Source organism: Aotus nancymaae, unplaced genomic scaffold (genome assembly GCF_030222135.1).
Source record: "Aotus nancymaae isolate 86718 unplaced genomic scaffold, 86718_ANA_hifiasm-v0.15.2.pri h1tg000076l, whole genome shotgun sequence".
NCBI classification, from domain to species: domain Eukaryota; kingdom Metazoa; phylum Chordata; class Mammalia; order Primates; family Aotidae; genus Aotus; species Aotus nancymaae.
The window spans coordinates 14063827-14085335 of NW_026988491.1; the positions used below are offsets into that span (position 1 = coordinate 14063827).

The following is a 21509-nucleotide window of genomic DNA, read 5'->3' on the forward strand; positions in this document are numbered from 1 at the left end:
ATTTGTTTCCCAGGTGGAGTCTGAAAAAGTAAGAAACACTTCAGAATTCCTTCAACCCTCTTCACCTCACAGCCAAAGGTTGGAAGAGTTAAGAACAGAAGTAGGAATTAGGAGGGTATGGGAAGGGAGTATCTGTGTCAGCCACTCAAAGTCCCTTACTATGTGAGATGTGTGAGAGACTAGCAGTTCTTGGGCATTAGAGAATTAGCTGAAAGAGGGTGGCAGAAGTGAAAGGGCCTCAGGTTTGGGGCATGGAAGATGCAGAGTGCCTGGCTTCACTGTGCTAAGCAGGGCAGTGCTGCTAATATCAAATGAATGTGGGCAGAAATACAACTGGGCAATTAAAAATTTGTAGGGACATGGATGAACCTGGAAACCATCATTCTCAGCAAACTGACACAAGAACAGAAAATCAAACACCGCATGTTCTCACTCATAGGCGGGTGTTGAACAATGAGAACACATGGACACAGGGAGGGGAGCACTATGCACTGGGGTCTGTTGGGGGGAAATAGGGGAGGGATAGCAGGGGCTGGGGAGTTGGGGAGAGATAGCAAGGGGAGAAATGCCAGATATAGGTGAAGGGGAGGAAGGCAGCAAATCACACTACCACATTTGCACCTATGCAACAATCTTGCATGTTCTTCACATGTACCCCAAAACCTAAAATGCAATTAAAAAAAAAAAAAAACAGCGGGATCAATTTCCCCTTAGTGGAAGTCAGTGTGAAGAGATGTCCAGCAACCCAGGGACCAGATATTTCCCCCAACCCCAAAGCTATGATACCAAGCAGGTCCCCAGAACTTTGATGTCATTGTTAAGAGCAAGAGGGAGAAAATAGGAAATCCTGAATTGACTGAGTTTAAGATGGAAGTGACTAAGAAAATAGAATAACAAAGGTTGTATTTTCTGCTGCCAGAAATTTTAGGTTTTTTGGTTTTTTTAATTACAGAAATATATAGCTACTTCTTTGGGCACACTTGAGGTCATGGCTTGAAAATATTGTGTCCACAATGGGACATGAATAAGATGCCATCTTTCCTTTGGGGGGCTCTTCCAGCTACCAGATGGCCCTCTGTCATTTATCCACCTACTTTTTCTACATCACCACTAAGACAGCCCCTCAACCTGCTCTCTGCCTCTCAGCCTTTCCTCCTTCCCTCTACAACCTACTAAGTTCAGTGAATACCCCATCTAGAAACTCAGGGGAAATCAATGCTACACCACTGAGTTTCTGCCACACCACAGACAGAGCCTGGCTTCAGACTTGAAGTGATATGAAAGAAAAGCTAAATAAATAATATCTGGGCCAGGGCCAATGCCCACATGCATTCCCTCACTATTTCCTTAAACGTTATTTAAAATTCTATGTGTTTTGAGCACTTCCTCCTTTTCAATAGACTCTCTTTAGCTAATACAACAATCAAGTGTCAACTAGGGATGAGGAAAGTTCTATAAAATTTCAAAAGACAGCCCTGCTGGTAGGGAACTTCGCTGGTGAGCTTAGAGGACTCCCAGTGTGCTGGTCATGCTGCTCTTCTTTTAAAAAGCCATGATGAATCTTCTTTGAAGGCACTTCTAAAGTATATGCAAAAATACAAAAAGCACTGAGAGGACGGCTGTGTTCAATTGAGGGGCATTTCCAGTGATATTTATTCCACTAGCAGACACTTAATGGGGCACTTAATATGTAGTAAGCTCTGGATTAGAGGCAGAAACCAGAATGACGAACAAGACACAGCCCTTGATCTCAAAAAATTACAGTCTCATTGGTTTGATGGTGAGGGAAATAATAGGCAAGGACAACCCAGCAGAATTGGTGCCAGATCTGGGGCAGGCATGGGGTGTCCTCAGAGCCCAGAGGAGGAGAGTGATAGCCCTGCCTTCAGAATGCCAGGGAAGGCTTCCCAGGAAAAGAGACATCTTAGCTAAGCCCCAAGAATGTGCAAGATCCAGACAAAGAATAGGAATGGAGGACGGAGGCAAGGGGAGGGTTTTCCCTGCTGAGAAGTGTACAAAGCATGAGAATACGGTGTTTGGGGGAAGCAGTTCAGTGTACAAAGCTGGAATCTCAGAGGCTGGGGGAAGAAAGGAGGTTAAAGGTGAAGCTGCAGAGGTGAGCAAAGGCCACCGTGGGAAGGAGCTTACCTGCCATGCTAAGCTGTTAGGACTTTATCCTAAGGGGGCTTCTTGGAATTGTGACTGATTAGAACTGCATTTTAGAATGTCCTAAGTTTCTAATTCTGTTTTGACCCCTGATTGCTTCCCTAACTTGCTCACCTCCAATCCTTTGTTTAGAATGCATTCCCAGTCATCTTCCTACAGCAAGGATCTGGCTGTATCATGTCCTTGCTTACAACACGTCAAAGGCTCCCCATTGTTTTTTGGACACAACAAAAACTCCTCAGCATGGCTTATCCTACATCCTACTTTGCCAGGGAAGCTCCAGGTTTGCATCTGTTATCCTGGCATAATTGTTCACTTTCACTCTCTAAAGTGGCCTGACTGAAAATAAACATATGGTCACCTGTACTGTGCCTGATTTTAGCCCAAAGGCTGGGAAACAATTATGGTCACCTTTACACATAAGACCTTGCTCACCAATTCTGGGGCTCTCCTGCCATCCATCTCATCCTAAGGCTCTGCTAAACTTCCTTCCGTTCTTCCAACCAGCCGAGTCTCTCTTGCCCCTCTCCTCCTGTTCCGCCCACCCCTGCCTCTCACACACTGTCCAGGCTGTCTGAGATTCTCTTCTCTCCTCACTCGGTTTGGCTCATTCTGGGTAGCAGGCAAAAACTGTTTTTCAAGCTGTGGGTTATGACCAATTAGTGGGTTGTGAAATAAAATTTGTGGGTCACATCTAATTTAAAAAAAAATTAAAATGACTAAGATAGATCAGAGTACACTGTCAAAAACATTGTTTTGTGAAACTCTTATTTCAGGTGTGTGTATACCGGTTCATGACATAAAAGGTATTTCTGACTGTGGGTCACAGTGAAAAGGTTTGAAACACATAGCGTAAGCTCTGGGGTTACACCAGCAGCTTGGTCTAAATGCTGCCACTTCCCAGTTCTGTGATTGAGGGCAAGTTTTTAAAAAATCTCTGGGTGGACTTTCCTCATCTGTCTTATAAGATTGGTATGAAGATTAAATGAATTTGAACATTTAAGAGTACACCCAGCACATACAACATGAGTGTTGGCTACTGCTACTATCATCACCCATCCCTCTGGTTCCAGCTTGGACATCACTTTCTCCAGAAAGCACCCCCTGCCGTCCTAAGGCAGGGCTGGGTGCCTTCCTGTGCATATCCATGTCCTCTCCCTATCCTGATACCTCATTTGTTTGATTAGGTCTGATAAGCCATTAGACTGGAAGCTGCATAAAGGCAGGAACTTGTTCACCACTGACTACCTAGCAGTTAGCACAGTGCTTAGTACATAGTGGGCATTTAGTATATTTTTGTGGGATAAATAACTTATCCTTTGAAAGAAATACACAGCTGTTTCATTCAAATCGAAAGTCAGCTTGGAACGTACACACTTGAGAGGTCACAGTCATTTTCATAAAGAATCTGTCAGTTTAGATTAGGCTTTGTTCTCCTAATTTGAACTGTCAAAGGGGTTGTATGACATACGCTCATTAGTAATGGGAAAAAGAGTTTAGGTTGGATGGCTTCTTGACCTAAAATTCATAAATAGTTCAAAAGTCAGTGTCTCTAAATCTTCTTTTAATCATCACAATAATGAAAAAGTTGGCCACTGCAGATAAACGATGGCGTGTTTAAATGTACTTACCACCCTTCTGGTCTTTTAATTGACTTCTGCAAGAGACTGTGGCTTTGTTTTATTAATTCATTCATATCAATGAAAGCCTTTAATAGTGTCATTTATGTCTGTTTTTCATGCATGAATCATGCTTTCCCATATATTTTAAGTAAAAAAAGAGGGGGAAATTAAGATTAAAAGGTTTTCATTGGATGTCTTAATGTCAACCACATAATACAGTTACTGTGTTGATAACCTCTCAAATTTGTGCAGTCTGTTCTACAATTTGAGGCACATTTTGCAATGCTCTGATGATTGATATAAAGACACTTTTAAGGAAGTGTGAAGGCATGCAGCCAATTCCCCCAAAATGGAGGACAGCATAAACGCATCCAATTTATGGACAACACACAAAAGCGGTATGCAATGGCTTGAAAAGCAGCCTACATACCTAGAAGTGGCCAAAGGACACAGTCCAAAGTCCATGCAGTGTTAGTGGCAGATTCACTAAGATATCCGAGAGTGGTCTGGGGACTCCTGGGTCACATTATTCCTTTCCTAAATCCGACAGACACAGTTGCATAGTAAGTCAGACGCTGATAAGTGCCATAGAGTGAATGAGCAGGGAAGAAGGAGAAATGCCTTGGGAAGGTGTTGATTTTTGAATAAAATGTCCAGGAAATCCTCCCTGAGACTGTAACATCTCAACAGGATGTGAAAAGAATGAGAGTGTGAGTGAAATGTGTCATGTGTGTAGGACTCAGCAAAAGGGCACTGCTCTGGCACACTGGAGGGGGAGCTTAAAAGCTCCGTGAGATGGGACTGTCGGGATGGATCTATTACATGTAATTTGCTCAGCCACCTTTTAACTGCCTTGGAGGACATTCCTTTCACTAAGGCATTTAAAAAGCATACTTTGATGGGGCACCAGCATCTCTGAAGAGCTTGGCAGCGGTTGTCATCTGTAGGCTGAGACAACCACAGGTAACAGGGATGATGCAATGGAACTGGGTTTCCTGATCTCACTGGGAGTATTAGGGTTCCGGAGCAGTAAAAGCAGATAGCAGTGATTCACTCTTGGAGACAAGCTAGGCACAGTAATCATAGTAAACCACAGGGATGCCATGGTTTCAGTTTTCTGTTTTTTGTTTTTTTTCTTCCTGGATGTGTGGTGGTGGTTAAGAATCACAAGGCCTATGGAAAATAGACAGCCTACTAAGTGAGCTTAATATGTAAAGATAGAAAACCTAACTACTGTCATTGCAGGGGATTAATGGCCTCTTACCCAACTCCTGAACTTAGGCCTGTACACAGAGCAAGAACCTCTTGAGGGGAAGGCCGGAGCCCTTTGAAAACGAATCCTGCAATGTAGCCACAGGAGTGTGTATAGTAAATCTTCCCCTAAGCCTTCCCTGGAGGCACCTGAAGCTATTCACAACAATGACTGTACTTAGAGAACTACTTCTTTGATATTGGCTCTGACCTGACATTAACTTCTGGAGATCTAACAATGCCACTGTAGTCTACTGGTCAGAGGAGGAACTTACAGAAACCAGGTGACACATGGAGTCTTGGCCTAGGATCTAACTCACACTGAATCCAGTTAAGCCACAGACCTACCTCTAGTTATTTCCATGGTCTCAGAATGTATGGTGAGAATAGATCTGCTTAGTAACCTGCAGAATCCTCCCACTGCTTCCACCACCCATGAAGTTCAGGTTATTAGGGTATGAGAGGGACCAGGCAGAAGCCCTATAATTATATCACCTCCCCCCTAAAAATCTTTCTGGGGAAATTACAGAAATTAGTGCCACCATCAAAGATTTGAAAGTTGTAGGGGTAGTGATTCTTACCACATTCCAGTACAACTTGGCTGTTTTTCTGAAAAGTTGCATGGACTGTAGAGGATGACTGTAGATTATTGCAAATACAATCAGGGGGTGATCCCAAGCATAGCTATGGTTCCAGCTGTGGGCTCTTTACTAGAGCAAATCAACACAGCCCCTGACATCTAGTATATAGGTGTTGACCTAGAAACTTTCCTAAAATCCCTATTAATAAAGATAATGAGAATCAGCCTTATGTGACAAGGACAACAGTATACTGATTTTACTGCCTTGCCTCACAGCTATGTCAACTCTGCTATGTCCTTCAATATAGGCAAGAGGGACCTTAATTTTCTTGATGTCTGTCCCACAGAGCAGCACACTGGCCATCACATTGATAATACAGTGCTAAGTGGACTTAAGCAGGAAGTAGCAAGCACTCTTGATGCTACAGGCATGTAGGAGGTGGGTGACAAGTCCTGGGCAAGTTCAAGGGAATGCCACAACTGTGATTAGAGTTAGCTGGTCTGCAGCATGTCAAGATATCTCCTCTAAAGTCAGAGACATGTTATTGCACCTTGAAATGCCCAACATAAGGAAAGAAACAGGATAATCATGGGTGTCTCTGAACTTTGGAGGCCATGGGTGTGCTGCTGTCCCTATTTACTGCCAGTTTTGAGTGAGGACCAAAACAAAAAAAAGGCCCTGCAGCAGGTCCAGGCCACTGGATAAGCTGTCCTGACACTTGTACTACATATCCTACAGAACCAATGGTAAGGGAAGTGCCTGAGGCAGACAGGTGATCAGTGGAGCCATTGACTCGCACCAGTAGGAAAGTCACAGAGTGGGCCCCAAGGAGTGGAGCCCTAGGGCTTTGGAGTAAGGTCATGCCGCCTTCTGCCTACAATTATTATCCACCTAAATAACAACACTTGACTTGCACCTTGATCAAGACCGAATCCTTGACCACAGGACACCAAGTGACTATGTCAGCTCACGTAATGGGTGTTACCTGATCCACAGAAGAGGAAACTGAATGCACACAGCAGCATTCCACTGCCAAGTCAAAATGGCGTAGATGGAACCAGTTCAGAAGCCCAGGTAAACAATGCAAGCAAGTGGCTCAGACTCCACGTTCCCACTCTTTACTGCCTCTCCCTCAACCTACGCCAATAGCTTCATGGAGAATTCTCAATTGTCAGTCAAAATGGTTAAGTATAGGATTGGTTTAAACATGAAAGCCAGGACTGGTAATACATCAAGTATGCCAGTGCTACCCAGAAGTGTACAACTGCTAAACTACAGTCCTACTCGGAAGTGCTCCTGAAAGACTGCAGGAGAATCTTCCTAGTCAACAGCATTGCAAACAGTACACCTTCACACCGGACATCTTGGAAGACAAGATACCTAAGATACGAATCAACAGCAATTCATGGGCAGTGGCTAATGGGTGCTGGCTGGGGACTTAGAATAAGATTAGATTAGTAACAAGGAGGCATGTGGATGGACCTTTCAGGACGTGTGCACAATGTGAAGATATTTATGTTATTATAAGTGCTTGCTAGAGGACGTTCACTGTGGAAAATGTTCTCAAAAATCAGGTAGGAAAAATGCTCAGCTTAGTGGCTGTCAGTAATCTTCTGTCCTAGTCATTCCTGTGGTTGTTCAGTGGGTCTAGCCATGTAGCAAGGATGACCTCAACAGGCAGGGGCTCAACCACATGACTGCACTTCACCGAGGTGACCTGCCAACCACAGATGCGGAGCACCCAAAATGTCCGGAGTGACAATTAATGCTACATCACTAGCAGGGAAAGCAGCCAGTTACCTGGTGGTAGGTTGATTAATTGGACCACTTGTATTACAGAAGGGGCAGCACTTTGTCTTTTTTTTCTTTCTTTTTTTCTTTTCTTTTTTTTTTTTTGAGATGGAGTCTTGCTCGGTCACCCAGGCTGGAGTGCAGTGGCGCGATCCCGGCTCACTGCAACCTCTGCCTCCCAGGCTCAAGCAATCCACCCACCTCAGCCTCCCGAGTAGGTGAGATCACAGGTATGCGCCACTATGCCTGGCTAATTTTTGTATTTTTAGTAGAGGTGGGGTTTCACCTTTTTGACCAGGCTGGTCTTGAACTCCTGACTTCAAGTGAGCCTCCAGCCTCAGTCTCCCAAAGTGCTGAGATTACAGGTGTGAGCCACCACGCCCTGCCCAGTGCTTTGTCCTTACAGGGAGACACATTGTCGGTGCAGATTTGCCTTCCCTTCCTGCAGCCGTCTGCCAGCACCACCATTAGTGCACTTACGGAACACCTCATCTATTTTCACAGCACCTGACAACCAACCCTACACAAACTAGTCCAGAGTGTAAAACAGAACAAATAGTGTAGCATGACCTTAGAATCAGAATATGACAAAGAATTTTAGAAAAAAAAACCCTCACTAATTTACTCAAAGACATAGATGCAAAACTCCTAAACAAAATATTAGCAAATCAAATCCAGTAATATATATCAAAGACAATATATCATGACCAAATTCAGTTTATTCCAGGAATTCAAGATTATTTGATTTTATTATCTGGAATTCAACTAATTTACAGAATTAACAGCCTAAAGGAGAAAAACCTGTAACTATCAATATAAAGGCTAAAAATGGAGGAACTCAACATATAGTCAAGATAAAGCTGTTAAGAAATGGAGATCTGCAAAAACATACATGAAGCCTCCATGTTAATGACAAAATGTTTAAATCATTCTCTTTAAGTCTAGTAAGTCCATGATCACACTTTCATTCAGCACTGTAGAAGTCATTCCACCTAGCATGGTATGGTAAGAAGACAAAATACAAAGCATATAGCTTGCAAATGAAGAAACAAGTTCTTTACTATTTATAGACTAAATCGTTTTCAACATAAGAAACCCAGAGGCCAGGCACAGTGGCTCACACCTGTAATCCCAGCACTTTGGGAGGCCAAGGCGGGCGGATCACGAGGTTAAGAGTTCGAGACCAGCCTGACCAATATGGTGAAACCCCATCTCTACTAAAAAAAATAAAAATAATTAGCCGGGCATGGTGGCACATGCCTGTAGTCCCAGCTACTTAGGAGGCTGAGACAGGAGAATCACTGGAACCGGGGAGGTGGAGGTTGCACTGAACTAAGATTGCACTACTGCACTCCAGCCTGGGCGACAGAGCAAGACTGCATCTCAAAAAAAAAAAAAAAGAAAGAAAGAAAAAACCCAGATGAATCTACAGATAAATTGGGAAAATTGGTAAGAATTAAGTCTGCTGGTTACAAAATCAATATACAAAAATTAATTCATTTTCGTCAACAAACAGAAAATGCAATTTAGAAAATGATGTATTTTATAGTAGCAGTGAAAATACGTAAGTACCTAGGACTAAACCTAACAAAAGATATACAGAACCTGTATGGAAAGCTATTAAAAAAAAAAAACATTAAGGAAGAATTAAATGAATAGAATAATTGGATATCATAAAAATGTCGCTTCTCTGAATTGACTTATCTTCTTGTCATTGAATAATGAGTGTAGAGCCAATCAAAACTCTAACAGGTTTTATTTAAGAAACGTGACAAATTTTTATGTATGAAAGCAAAGGATCAAAAATAACCAAAACTAATCCCACCACTTTGGGAGGCTGACACAGGCAGATCCCTTGAATCCAGGAGTTTGAGACCAGCATAAGCAACATGGCAAAACCCCATCTCTATAAAAAAATACAAAAAAATAGCAAATTGCGATGGCGCGTGCCTGTAGTCCCAGCTACTCAGGAGGCTGAGGTGGGAGAATCACCTGAGCTCAGGAAGTTGAGACTGCAGTGAACCGTGATTGTACCACTGTATTCCAGCATGGGAGACAGAATAAGACCTTGTATCAAAAAAAAAAAAAAAAAAATTCCTCATGAAGGAAAAGTCATCAAGAATTATTGCAAAGGCAGCGTGATTAAAACTATTTATCAATGCAGGGTCAGTCATATCACAGATGAGACAGAATAGGGAGCCTATACACAGTTCCATCCATATGTGTAAATTTACTTTAGGATACAGATGGCATTGCAGTTCACTTGGGAAAGGACAGACTTTTCAGTAAATGATTCTGGGACAGCTGGCTATCCATTTAGAAGTAAAATTGAACTCCTACCTCCATCATACACCAAAATCAATTCCAGCTGTATCAAAGATTTAATTGTGGGATGCAAACTATAAGAAAATGTTAGTCTATATAGAATTATCTTTATAGTCTTGAGATAAGAATTTCTTAAAATAACACAACATACATACGAAAAGTACAAACGATAGAGAAAATTCTACCTCATTAAAATTCAGAACTTCTGTTATTCAAAAACTCCATACAAAGTGAAAAGACAAGTCACAGACTGGAAAAACGTTGGCGATACAATACTTAGGCTCCAGAATAAAGAACTCCTACAAATCAATTAAGAAGAAGACAACCAAACCAAAAAATGACCAAAAGACATGAACAGACACTTCAGATGAGGAAACATGAATGAGTCATACCCATGAAATTTGTTGACATTAGAAAATATGCTAAATTTCATTATAAGAAATAACATTTTAAGGCCGGGCACAGGGGCTCATTTCTGTAATCCCAGTACTTTGAGAGGCTGAGGTGGGTGGATCACCTGAGATCAGGAGTTTGCGATCAGCCTGGCCAACATGGTGAAACGCCATTTCACCATGGGGGTGCACGGGGGTTAGACCTCCTCTCTGCTGCAGGCCAGAGAGTGAACAGCAGATTGCCGTGTGCCTCTGAAGGGCAAAGGCAAGGGAGAAAAGGAAAAGAACTGAGGATTCTGTACCACAATAACTTTCCTACTTTATTTTTGTCTTCAGCTGAAGTTGCCAAAATCATAACATGGAAATTAGAACCATCTGTTGACAGGATAAGTTAGTGAACTGGACAGAATTTACCAAGAGGAATTCAGAATAATGTATTTTAGAATCTGTGTCAAATCACAGAAAAATATAAATAAAGCCTATTTTATTTGGGAGGGGAAAATAATGCCATTTTATCACTGTTTATGATAGCAAAAATACAGAAATAACCTAAATGACCTTTATGATAATATTGGTTAAGTAAAATAGTATACATTAACACTGTGGTATACTATTACAGTTGTTGCAAAAAATTAAACAGACCAGAACGAGAAAAGTGAAGCAATGGAATAGAATACAGTTGTTAAACAGATACTATTTAGTGCCGGTTAAAGAGTCATTTCAAAACGGTGGAGAAAAATGGACTGGTCAGTGAATGTTGAGACAACTGGCTGCCCATTGCCCTTATCTAAAACCATTTGCAAATACTTTAAATGCACATGGATTACAAAACAATTAAAATATGGGCGAATATGTTCTATAAACTTAGTATAAGAAAAGTCACCTTAAAAACACAAAAAAAACAAAAGCTATGAAGATAAAGAGGAATAAATATGACTAAATAAAACATAAAACTCCTACAAAGACATCATTAAGAAAGTTGAAAGACAGTTCACAGGCTGAAAGATAATTGCAACATAAATGGCAGAGAAAGAATCAGATATATATAGATATATATAGAGAGAGAGAACGAGAGAACTATAAAATCAATTTAAATGAAAAAAAAAGGTTAAACAGGCAATCCATAAAAGAGGAAATAGAAGTATCAATATGTGGATATATGCAAATTATGCCTACTATGTAATGCAACTTTTAACCCAAGTGATAAAAACGTAAGGCTTGAAAGTATCAAGTGTTGGTGAGGGTGTGAGTGAATGGCAGTCTCATACACTGCCATCCAGGGTGTGAATTGATATTGATATTATGAAGCGCTGTTTGGCTGTATGAATTATGATGAAAATGGGCACAAATTATGATTCAGGGAATCCATTTCTAGGAACAAACCCTAAAGAAACACTCACATATGTGCACAAGGTTATTCGTCGAAGCATTATTTGTAACAGTGAAAAGTATAAAATATCAAAATGTCATCAGCAGGGGAATAATCTATAATAGCCAGGCATTGCAGGAGTTTTAAAAAATATAGCAAATCTCTACATATTGACATACACTGAAGGACAGCCAAGAGATATTCTTAAGTTAAGGAAAGCTTTAGAAAAATGCAGAATAATGTTTTAAAACAAAGTCAATTCTATATATTTCTAAAGGTACATGTATTTATGTAATACACAGAGGAAGGTATGGGAGGTAACCACCAAACTGGTAACAGTTCACTCTGGGGAGGGGACTGTGTTGGGGTAAGGGGCAGTCAAGGGAGATTTTGACTTTATCTATATTTGAATTTTTTTAAATTAAGAATATATTCACTTATATAATTTTAAAATAAATATTTATAAAATAATTATGAAACAAAAAGTATAAACTGTATAACGGGGGCATGGGCAAAGTCCTCTGGGAACATAGTGAAAGGAGAAACCAGTTTAGCATGCAGAAAAATTTTATAGCAGTCACTACTGCACATTTTCATTGGGCCTGGCTATTCAAAAAGGATTTTGTCAAGAATTTATAACTTGATGGAAGATTGTGGCAGATTATATCTTCCAAAGATGACTATACCAACATATGTCTCATCCAATATGCTTTTCTTTCAATGTGACATTGACACTCCTCTATAGAGAGATTGCGGGGGGGGGTCGGTCTATGTCCCCACCCCCTTAAACTTGGGCAGGACTTTGTGATTGCCTTGATGAACAGAATGAGGTAGAAGTATTACAGCATGACGTGTGAGATTATTCAACTTATGTCTGGTCTTTTCTTTCACAAAATACTCATCCTTGAAACACAGCCACCATGCTGTCAGGAAGCCCAAACTAGCCTACATGGAACGATCACATGAAGAGGCTTATGTGGAGAGGAACTGAGGCCCCCAGCCGACAGCCAGCATCAACTGCTAGACACGTGAGTGAGTAAGCCTTTAGATGACTCCTGCCCCAGCCTTTGTGTTCCCTAGCTAAGGCTAGATATGCATCATGGAACAGACAAACCATTCCCACTGTGCTCTATCCTAATTCCTGACCCAGAGAATCCTTGAGCAGAAAAAATGATTGTGCCACAAAGTTTCAGGGCAATGTGTTACACAGTCAAAGTAACTGGAACAAAAATATTCTAGAGAGAAGAAAGTATACAAGTAATGGAATGTCACAGGGCATTGTGAGTCCTGACATTTTCGGTGATGAAGTTCATGGTCTGGCTGAGACCAGACTATGAAAAGTACTTGCCTGGTACTATTTTAAAAATTAGACTCATCCTATTGCCAGTGGAGAACTGTTGAAAGTGTTTAAGCTGGGAAGTGAAATGCTAAGATCTACATTTTAGAAAGATATCTCTGAGACTCCTGTAAAGGAAAGACCGCAGAAATGAACGACTTACAAATAGAAAACACCCCTCTGATTAAGATGGGTCCCGGCCAAGTAAAATGGTGGGATCACCTCACCTCCCCACCCAGCTACATGTTTTTGACTTTTTCCTCTCTAGGATTCCTTCTTATGCTCATTTATACTCAATTTCACTTAAATTAAATATTAGGAAGGAAAACTTTTGTCCACACAGAAACCTGCCACAGATGTTAAGCTTTATTCATAATTGCCAAAACTGCAACCAAGATGTCCTTCAGTAGGTGAATGGATAAATAAACTGTGTTACATTCTATTCAGCACTAAAAAGAAAAGAGCTATCAAGCCATGAAAAGACATGGAGGAACCCTGAATGTTAATTACTGAGTTAAAAAAATAATCATACATACCATCTGATTCCAACTATATGGTGTTCTGGAAAAGGAAAAACTATGGAGACAGTAAAAAGATCATTGGTTGTTAGGGGTTAATGGGAGGGAAGGAAGGATGAACAGACAGAGCATAGAGGATTTTTAGGGTAGTGAAACTACTATTTCTGATACTATCATGGTGGATACACATTATTTTACATTTATCCAAACCCACAGAATGTATAACACCAAAAGTAACCCCAATGTAAACCATGGACTTCCGAGGATTACATAGCAATGGAAGTGCATTGATTGTAACAAATGCACCACTCTGGTGAGGAATAGGGGGTACATGGGAATTCTTTACTTTCTGCTCAGATTTGCTATGGACCTAAAACTGCTCTAAAAAAGGAAGTCTATTTTTAAAATTTTATGAGAAAAAAATGTTAGGGGGTGTCAGAATATAGAAACATTTTCCTTAATGCTCTTCTCTCAAGCTTCTGGATCTAAATCTGTTTAAGAATACAAAGCAAGCTGTCCAAAAATTATAACCACTTGTAACTAATTATCCGTGTGACTAATACCATCCTTATACAAATATCACTGTCATCCCCAATTTCTTGTTTTTGTGTTTATTAAAATATCCTCATTATTCTCACAGCTGGCTTTGCAAGAAAACTCTATAAACATGAATTTGGAAAAGAAAATAAACCTACACTAATAAACTATAGCACTTACACATATTGGATATTATAGATCCATATAAGGAGAAATTTGAGATGCATGGTCCAAGACGAGTGAGAAGATATAACTCAAAACATAAGAAGCCACCTCTGTGATAAGGGAAAAGATGCCTGGATGAACATAAAACCTAAGATGTATAAGGTGATGAAAGATACAAATGAGAACGTTTCATTCTCATGTTGGTGGAAGATCTTCCATTCTACTTTCTGGGAAAATCAAGAGGAAGAATGCATTGAAAATTGAGAGTTCATGGAGAATAGAGATAGGATGCAGTGACTCAACGGTGAGTCAATCAGATCCTCAAGGATCCAGAGTAGCTGCAGAGCCCAGTTGGAACTCAATCGTGTAATTTATTGGAGGCCAGTTTTGTATAATTTTATACTGTGACTTTCTCTAATGTTAATTATTCAAGAGACAATGAACCAATTTGTGGCTACTGTGCATCTTGCCTCTTCATGTTGTCATTTAATGCCTGCTTTTGAAAGAGGTTATAATTTAAATTCTTTATTAAAATTGAACTAAAATTAATTTTCTGCTTTTAAAGCTACTTGTAAAATATTTAAGGCTTGTGGTCAATTTTTTAAACAGTGAAAAAGAAAAAAGTAAAACAGAAAGAGAGAAAACACTGAAACAAATGGTAAAACAAGATTATAGGACCATGTTGTGGGTTGAATTTATCCATGCTAGTCCTGTCCCTCATTAACAAAGTTAAACAGAAACCAACTGTTGCTGTATTTCATGAAATAAAATCTGATAAATAAACTTCCTATTCCTTAACTAATTTACCTGCACCCAAAAGGGTACAAACTTCTGCTGCTTCTGACAAGCACGTGACTGGAGAGACAATGGAAGGAGGTGCTGCTGGTAAAAGCTGCTTTGGCTCATCATCAGAAAACAGTATCAGCTCCTGACAGAAAACACAAGAACATGAGAATTGGAAAAAAAATCAATATCCTGGATGGACAGTGTATGGAGCTACAAAGTATCTAAATGTGCTAACATCACCATAAAAACATTTCTGATTTAATTAACTCAAACATACATCACTTGGCTGTCTACTGGGTGTAGGGAGGATTTCTGCCCTTGGGAATCACCAAGCCATGCTGAAGACACCTTGTATAGATAGCAAGGGTTTTGTTTAGGGGATTACCTTTACCTACCACCCTTTAGCATCCTTACAACATGCTATCTCAAAGGCCAATTATTTTGTCTCATTGGTAATAATAAAGCCACTTGTATGTATCTTTTATTCATATTTAAAACTTTAAACTTTTTATCATCAAGTAAAAAGTAGACACAATAGATAATTAATCCAATCATGTAGGTTAAATAATAATCAAATCATGGCTAATCTTGTTTCATTTATATCCCTGCCATGCCTCATTTGTGATCTGTGACAATCTGTTTCACTTTGAAGCAAATCCTAGAATAATCCCTTATTTCAGTATGTGTCTCTGCTTTAGTCCATGCTGTTGCTATAACAAAATACCATCAACTGGGTGGTTTATAAACAACAGAAATTTATTTCTTACAGTTTTGGAGGTTAGCAAGTCCAAGATCAAGGTGCTGGCGGATTTGATGTCTGGCGAGGACGCACCTCCTAGACAGTCATTTTTTCACTATAACTGCTCATGGCAGAAGGTGACCAAGGAGTTCTCTTGGCCTCTTTTATCAGGGCACTAATCATATTCATGAGGGTTCTGCCCTTATGACCTAATCACCTTCCAAAGATCTGCCTCCTAATACCATCACTTTTGGCGGTAGGATTTCAACTAAGAATTTTGGAGGGAAACAAGTATTCAGATGATAGCAATCTCTAACTGATAAATAACTGCATCGAACTGATAAACTTTACAGCTCCCAATGTCATCAGTTATCATAAACTGTTCATATTTCCAACTTCTCCTCAATGTCATAAACAGGTTTTTCTACAGCTTGTTTGAAAATGAATCCAAACCAAGTCTATAGAGTGGGATTAGTTGGTATGTCTTTTTTTTCTAGCAATTAGGGATAATTTTTCTCCATTATAATTAACATACAGTAAAATGCACAAACCTTAAATGTAGAGCTCGATAACTTTTATCATATGCGCAATAACTTTTATCATATGAGTATACCTATATAACCACATTTCCTTCACCTCAGAAAGTTCCCTGAAGTTCTTTTCCAGCTGATACCATCCCACCACCCTGCATCATGACCACTATTCTATCCCTATAACCATTAATGAGTTTTGCCTGTTCTTGGATTTCACATGAATGTAATCATACACCATGTATCACTTTACGTCTGGTTCCTATTGCTCAACATAATGCACATGAGATTCATCTATGTTTTGTTGTGTAGTTCCTTCCTCCCTTCCTACCTGTAAGAAAGGAGAGACTACACAGCAAAATGTATGAATGTATCACAATTTGTTGATCCATTCTCCTACATACAGATTACTTCCAAAGTTAATCTATTATGAATAAAGCTACTATGAACATTCTTGTATAAATCTTGGACAAATGCACTCATTATTCCTAGATACTACATAGTAGTAATACAGAATTTCTAGGTTATAGGACAGGTCTATTTTTAACTTCATCAGAAACCACCAAACCATTTTCCAAAGTGATTTGCCCCTTTAAAAACTCAACTTTGAGCTCATTTTAGATCCACATGTAAGAAATAATAGAGCCTATGTAGCCTTTACTGTGTTTCCTCCAAAGGTAACATCTTGCAAAATTATAGTACAATATCATACTCAGGATATTGACATTGAAATAGTCAAGATACAGAACATTTCTATCACCATCACAAGAATCCTTTCTGATGCTCTTTCATAGACATATACTCCCTCAACAGAATTAATCTGTTCCTAATCTGTCCTTCATTTCTATAGTTGTAACATTTGAAGAATGCTATATAAATGGAATCATAACCTTTTGGGACTGGCTTTTTTAGCCTTGCATAATTCCTAGAGGTTCATCCAAATTGTTTCATTGCAATCGTTTCTTCCTTTTCATTGCTGAGTAGCACCCTTGATATAGATGTATCATAGTTTAACTTGTTAAAGGACCTCTGGGTTGTTTCTAGATTTTGGCTATTACAAACAAAGCTGCTGTGAACATTTATGTACAGGTTTTTGTACGATAAACATTTTCTTTTTCTTTTTGAGACAGAGTCTCAGTCTGTTGCCCAGGCTAGAGTGCAGTGGCACCATCTTGGCTCACTGCAGCCTCAATTTCCCAGGCTCAAGTGATCCTCCCACTTCAGCCTCCCAAGTAGCTGAGACTACAAGTATGCACCACCAAGCCTAATTTTTTTTTTTTTTTTTTTTTTTTTTTTGTAGAAATGATGTTTAGCCATGTTGCCCAGGCTGGTCTTGAACTCCTGAGCTCAAACAATCCACCCAACCTTGGCATCCCAAAGTGCTGGGATTATAGGCATGCACCACTGTGCCAATCTAAATTTTCATATCTCTACTGTAAATGCCTAGGAGAGCGGTTGCTGTTCATACAGTAGTCACGTTTAGATTAAAAACTACCAAACTAGGCCAGGCGCGGTGGCTCATGCCTGTGATCCCAGCACTTTGGGAGGCCGAGGCGGGTGGATCACGAGGTCAAGAGATCGAGACCATCCCGGTCAACATGGTGAAACCCTGTCTCTACTAAAAATACAAAAAGTTAGCTGGGCATGGTGGCGCGTGCCTGTAATCCCAGCTACTCAGGAGGCTGAGGCAGGAGAATTGCCTGAACCCAGGAGGCGGAGGTTGCGGTGAGCCGAGATCGCACCATTGCACTCCAGTCTGGGTAACAAGAGCGAAACTCCGTCTCAAAGAAAAAAAAAAAAAAAACTACCAAACTGTTTTCCAGAGTAGCTGTACCATTTTGCATTCCTTCCAGTAATATATTAGTGTTTTAGTTTTTCTCCATATTTTCACCAGCATTTGGTGTTGTCACTATTTTTTTTATTTTAGCCATTTTGATATTCATTCCATGTTTAAATTACATTTTCCTGAAGGCTAATAATGTTGAATAACTTTTCGTGCACTTACTTACCATCTGTATTTGCTGAAATGACTATTCATAACGTGCCCATTTTCTAATTGGACTGTTTGGTTTTAAAGTGCTGAGTTTTAACAGTTCTTTGAATGCTCCAGATATTAGTCCTTTGCCAGATACGAGGTTTGCAAATATTGTTTCCCAGTCTGTAGATTATCTTTCCATCCTCTTAACAGGGTCTTTTGTAGAGCAAAAGTTTTTAGCTTCGATGAGGTCTGATGTATCACATTTTTCCTTTTAGGGATCTTGCTTGTCCAGTTCTAAGGTTTAGGTATAAACTGAAATACTTAGTCATTAAAATACTGAAGCGTTTTAATACCTTGTCCAAATGTCTTGTCCAAATGGTATTGTCTTTAGTTTCCACATGTTCATTGTTAGTATGCAGACATTCAATTGATTTCTGTATGCTTTTATATATTGCTGGATTCAACTGACTAATATTTTGTTGAGAATTTTTGCATCTAGTTTCATGAGAGATATTGGTCTGTAGTTTCCTTTTTTTGTACTGTCTTTGTTTAAACTTGGTTTCAGGGTAATATCTGCCTCATAAAATGAATTGGTCCATTTTCTGGAAGACATTGTGTAAAATGGCTGTTGATTCTTTTTTTATTTTTTGGGACAGGGTCTCACTCTGTCACCCAGGCTGGAAGTACAGTGGCACAATCACAACTCTCACTTCAGCCTCAAACTCCTGGGTTCAAGTGATCTTCTCACCTCAGCCTCCCAAGTAACTTGGACTACAGGTGTGTGCCACTGTACCTGGCTATTTTTTTTTTTTTCTAGAGATGGGGTCTCCCTAGGTTGCCCAGGCTAATTTTTCTCTAAATGTTTGGTAGAATTCTCTAGTAAAACCCATCTGGGCCTGGAAATTTCTTTTTCAAGAGACTTATACTTCAAATTCAATTTTTAAAATGATTATAGAGCCATTAAGTTAGGGTAGTTTGTATTTTCTGAGAAATTATGCTGTTTCTTTTGAATTGTCAAGTTTATAAAGTGTTTTTTTTTTTTTTTTTTGAAACAGAGTCTCTCTCACTCTGTAGCCCAGGCTGGAGTGCAATGGTATAATCTGGGCTTACTGCAAGCCCTGCCTCCCAGATTCAAGCAATTCTCATGCCTCAGCCTCTTGAGTAGCTGAGACTACAGGCGTGCACCAACAAGCCTGGCTAATTTTTGTATTTTGTATTTTTTGTAGACACATGGTTTCACCATGTTGGCCAGGCTGGTCTTGAACTCCTGGCCTCAAATGATCTGCCTGCCTCAGCCTCCCAAAGTGCTGGGATTATGGGCATGCTTGGCCCATAAGTATAAAGTTGTTGGTAGTAATCCCTTACTATCCTTTCAGAGCTGAAGCAATTGTAGTGGTTATCTCTTCTCATCCTGATACTGGTGATTTGTGTCTTCTCTCTTTATCTTTGTCAGTCTTTTTAGAGGTTTATCAACTCTTACTGTTTTTTAAATTATTTTTTATTACTTTTACTTATTTATCTTTTTTTTTTTTCAAAGAACTGACTTTTTGTTTCATTCATTTTTCTGTTTTCCTGTTTTCAATTTCATTAATTTCTGTTCTTTATGATTTCCTTTCTTCTATTCCTTGTGCATTTATTTAGCTTTTCTGAGTTTCCTTAGGAACTTAGATTATTGATTTCAAACTTTTCCTCTTTTCTATTGTAAGCATTAAAAATTTTTTTTTAAATTTCCAATGTTTACATTATAAATGTAAGTGCTGTAAATTTCCCACTCACCACCACTTTGGCTGTATTTCACATTTTGCTCATGTTGAGTGAATCTTAATGTAAACTGGACTTTGGGTGATTAAGATGTGTTTATGTAGATTCATTGATTGTAAAAAATTTGACACTCTGGTATAGGATGTTGATGGGGTGGGAAGGATGTACTTGTAGGAAAGACAGAGGACATAAGGGGAAATCTCTCTACCTTCCACTCGATTTTGCTATGAACCTAATGTGGCTCTAAAAAAATAGCCTGTTAAAAAAAATAAAAAGACCAGAGTGCCTTTTTTTTAAATTTTGAGGGAGAGTCTTGCTCTGCTGCCCAGATTGGAGTGCAGTGGTGCATTCTCGGCTCAAGCTGTCCTCTCACCTCAACCTCCGTGAGCCACTATGTCCAGCCCAGGGTAACATTTTGTAAAGATTTTTAAAATACATTTTATAAAGATTTTATAAACGTTTTATAAAGATTTCTATAAAGCAAAAAAAAGAAGCCATAAATAAAAATTTTAAATCAAATGGAAAATGAAGAACCAGGAAGTGGACTAATTCTCTAATTCTCTAATACACAAATTGCTCTCAGGAATTGGTAAGACAAAGGTGAGAAACCAAACAGGAAAATAAGCAAAGGGCATGATAGAGTTAACAGCAAAAAGAAACACAAATGCCCAATAAACACATAAAAAGTTAAAATAAAAAATTAAAATAAAAATTTTCTGCCCCTCAGATTGACAAAAATGAAAACTTGATAACAGTATTTGCAAAGATGAGGAGAATCAATATGATACAGTGTAAGTATGAACTGGTACAACTTTTAGGAGGACAATTTGGCAGTATTTTCAGAATTGAAAATAAGTATAACCTCTCGGCAATTCCCCTTCTGAGACAGCATCATAAAAATATACTTACAAGGGCTATTATTGCAACTTTCCTTTAACAGACAAAATCATGAAAAATCCATAAGTAATTACCAATAGGAAATGGTTAAGATTATATATATGTGTGCTTATATATATATAAAGAATACAGCACAGTAATGTGTACTGATATAGAAAAATGTCTGTAAGATGTACTTTACTGAAAAAAACATATTTTGTAATATACATTGAATGATTACATTTATTATTCAGAAAGATGTCCGTGATATATTGTTTAGTTCAAAGCATGCCAAGAAATACATATTGAATAAGACCAGTTAAGTAAAAGAAATGTGTAGACACAAAAAATCACTGAAAACTGCTGGAGTTGCCTGTAGGGAAAGGAACTCAGGAAGCATGGAGGAGTAGGGAGCCCCTCTGTTCTGCACTCTTTACCCTTTGATGCTGTCTGAACATTTTTCAATAAGTACTTTCTAATTTAAAAAGAAGTAACAAGGGCACAAGCATGAAAATAAAAAAAGGGCCAGGCATGGTGGCTCATGCCTGTAATCCCAGCACTTTGGGAGGCCAAGGTGAGTGGATTACATGGTCAAGAAATCGAGACCATCCTGGCCAACATGGTAAAACTCCGTCTCTATTAAAAATGCAAAAAAATTAGCTGGGCGTGGTGGCATGTGCCTGAAGTCCCAGCTACTTGGGAGGCTGAGGCAGGAGAATTGCTTGAACCCAGGAGGTGGACGTTGCAGTGAGCCGAGATTGTGCCACTGCACTCCAGTCTGCTGGC

At 39.4% G+C, this 21509-nt stretch overlaps 1 protein-coding gene across 1 annotated transcript in view; it reads right to left on the bottom strand.

The window, feature by feature from the left end:
* The window catches only part of ENTHD1 (ENTH domain containing 1), a 124664-nt gene that overhangs the window by 51459 nt on the left and 51696 nt on the right, over nucleotides 1-21509 (bottom strand). Inside the window, exon 4 of the mRNA XM_012458904.2 lies at nucleotides 14861-14981. Within this exon, the coding sequence (XP_012314327.1) occupies nucleotides 14861-14981 (121 nt within the window). The remainder of the gene's footprint in view (nucleotides 1-14860; nucleotides 14982-21509) is intronic.